At 30.4% G+C, this 2,122-nt stretch overlaps 1 protein-coding gene across 1 annotated transcript in view; it reads left to right on the forward strand.

The window, feature by feature from the left end:
- The first annotated feature begins 1,104 nt into the window (after positions 1-1,104).
- Positions 1,105-2,122, forward strand: part of LOC139426833 (tigger transposable element-derived protein 6-like) — a 6,217-nt gene continuing 5,199 nt past the window's right edge. The window contains exon 1 of the mRNA XM_071186933.1: positions 1,105-2,085. Within this exon, the coding sequence (XP_071043034.1) occupies positions 1,105-2,085 (981 nt within the window). The remainder of the gene's footprint in view (positions 2,086-2,122) is intronic.

Genomic DNA, 2,122 nt, shown 5'->3' on the forward strand with positions numbered 1-2,122 from the left:
CATTACAAGCAATTATGATTATTTATTATCACAACAAGAAGTGATTGAAAATAATCGGGATTATAGGATGACCCGGGGTAATTCACGATCACTCTGTTTCTGGGGTAAATAATGATCACCTAAGTTTTATTTTAAAAAAAAAAACTCTCTACTTTACACTCTACTAAAGTATAACTACATTTATTTAATAATAGTTTTTTGTTTAATCTAACAAAATAAATATCTTTTAAATTGCTTTCCGTATTTTTCATTTCAAAGATGGGTTTCAAAATGTGCACATTTCTGCAAAGATCCCCCTCCCTCTCTTAATAATAAATATTTTGAGTTACTTTCTTTTTCTTTTATATAAAAATAGTGTAAGCTTTTGATTAGTTACTTCACATGTACTGTAAACATTATAATTAATTATAGGAAACTATATCAATTGTTGCCCCCTACAGATGGGGTAATTATTGATCACTGGGGTAATTCTTGATCATGGTCATTTTTTCTTATAAATAGTATAAAAAATAGTTAATAAATATAATTGTGTAACGTATCAAGCTATATTAAGAAACAATTCTTTGTTTTATTTTTAAAAAAACATTTATTTCACACCACAAGTACATTAAATTACCTGCAATGGGTTAATAATAATCCTTCAATAAAATATAGTAAATCCCATAAACTTAAAAGACTAAGAGCTACTCTCCAAAATATCAACAACTCTCTGTTGTTTTAAAAATTGTTATTCTAATTTTATCGTCTGCTTTTTTAAAATTTATCTTTTTATGTGTTTATTTTATTTTATTCATGCTTTTTTGCCAACCGATTATTTTTCATTATTTTTAGACTTTATTATTGCCTTTACTTAAATGACAGTTCAAATTTATTAAGTGGAACAACTATAAAATATATTTCAACTGTAACCACAAAATTTGTTTTTAACTGTACGCAAGACAAATGTGTTCTAATTTGTCTTAACTTACTTCTATCTTAATTTTATTAATTACATTTTTAGAATATTTTTTTAGTTTATAAATTAGCTAAATAAATATGGTGAGAAATTATAAGACTAAAAAGGATACTAAGCTTCTAGAAAGCAAAATTAATGATTGTTTTTTAATGATTGAAAATGAAAATTTCAGTGTGAGAGCTGCTGCCAGAGCTGTTGATATACCTTACTCCACTTTACACTGTCGCTTAATGAAATTAAAAAATCCAGCAAAAGTAACCCATGTAGGAACTCTTTCTTATATTCCTGCAGAACATGAGAATGAGTTGGCTGCTTGCCTAAAATGTATGGCACGATGGGGATTTCCTGTAACTCGAAAAGAAATTAAAGTAATTGTTTATGATTTTGTAATAAAAAATAAGGAGGGTACAACAGCATTAGCTGTGCATTTGCAAAAATATTGTCACTTCAAAGATGATATGCCTGGAGAGGACTGGATAAGTTCATTTATGCATAAGCATAATTTGTCAGCAAAAAAACCAAGTATTTTGGAAAGATCAAGATTTGTGGCCTCTTCAAACCCGTTTATAATTTATGAATTTTATGATTTGCTTGAAAAAGAGCTTTCTTCTCTGAATATAAAGAACAAGCCTTCACATATTTATAACTTGGATGAGACAGCTATGTTTTTAGACCCATCTAAGACAAAGGCTGTCGGAGAAAAAGGATCAAAATTGGCAAGAGCAACCGCAACCTCCGGAAGGGAAGCAGTGACAGTAATGGCATGCGTCAATGCTGTTGGAGAAAGACACCCTCCTCTCATAATCTTCAGCGGAAAAAAACTGCAAAGTACATGGAAAACTTCAAAAGTTGACAAAAATTTGACTTTGGCTGTTAGTGAAACTGGGTGGATGACTGCAGACATTTTTGACAGTTGGTTCATTATTTTTTGTGAGCAAGTGAAAACTCGTCCTCTGCTAATTATTTATGATGGCCACAAGACGCACATGTCCATGAATGTCATAGCTAAAGCCCGAAGTGAGAAAATTTCAATTTTAAAACTACCAGCACATACCACTGACATTTTACAACCCCTTGACAAATGCTGCTTTCGACCCTTAAAAATGAAATGGGATAAAAGACTTACAGAAGTACAACACTTATCAGGAGCAACACGAATCAGTAAAA

This window comes from Parasteatoda tepidariorum, chromosome 10 (assembly GCF_043381705.1).
Source record: "Parasteatoda tepidariorum isolate YZ-2023 chromosome 10, CAS_Ptep_4.0, whole genome shotgun sequence".
NCBI classification, from domain to species: domain Eukaryota; kingdom Metazoa; phylum Arthropoda; class Arachnida; order Araneae; family Theridiidae; genus Parasteatoda; species Parasteatoda tepidariorum.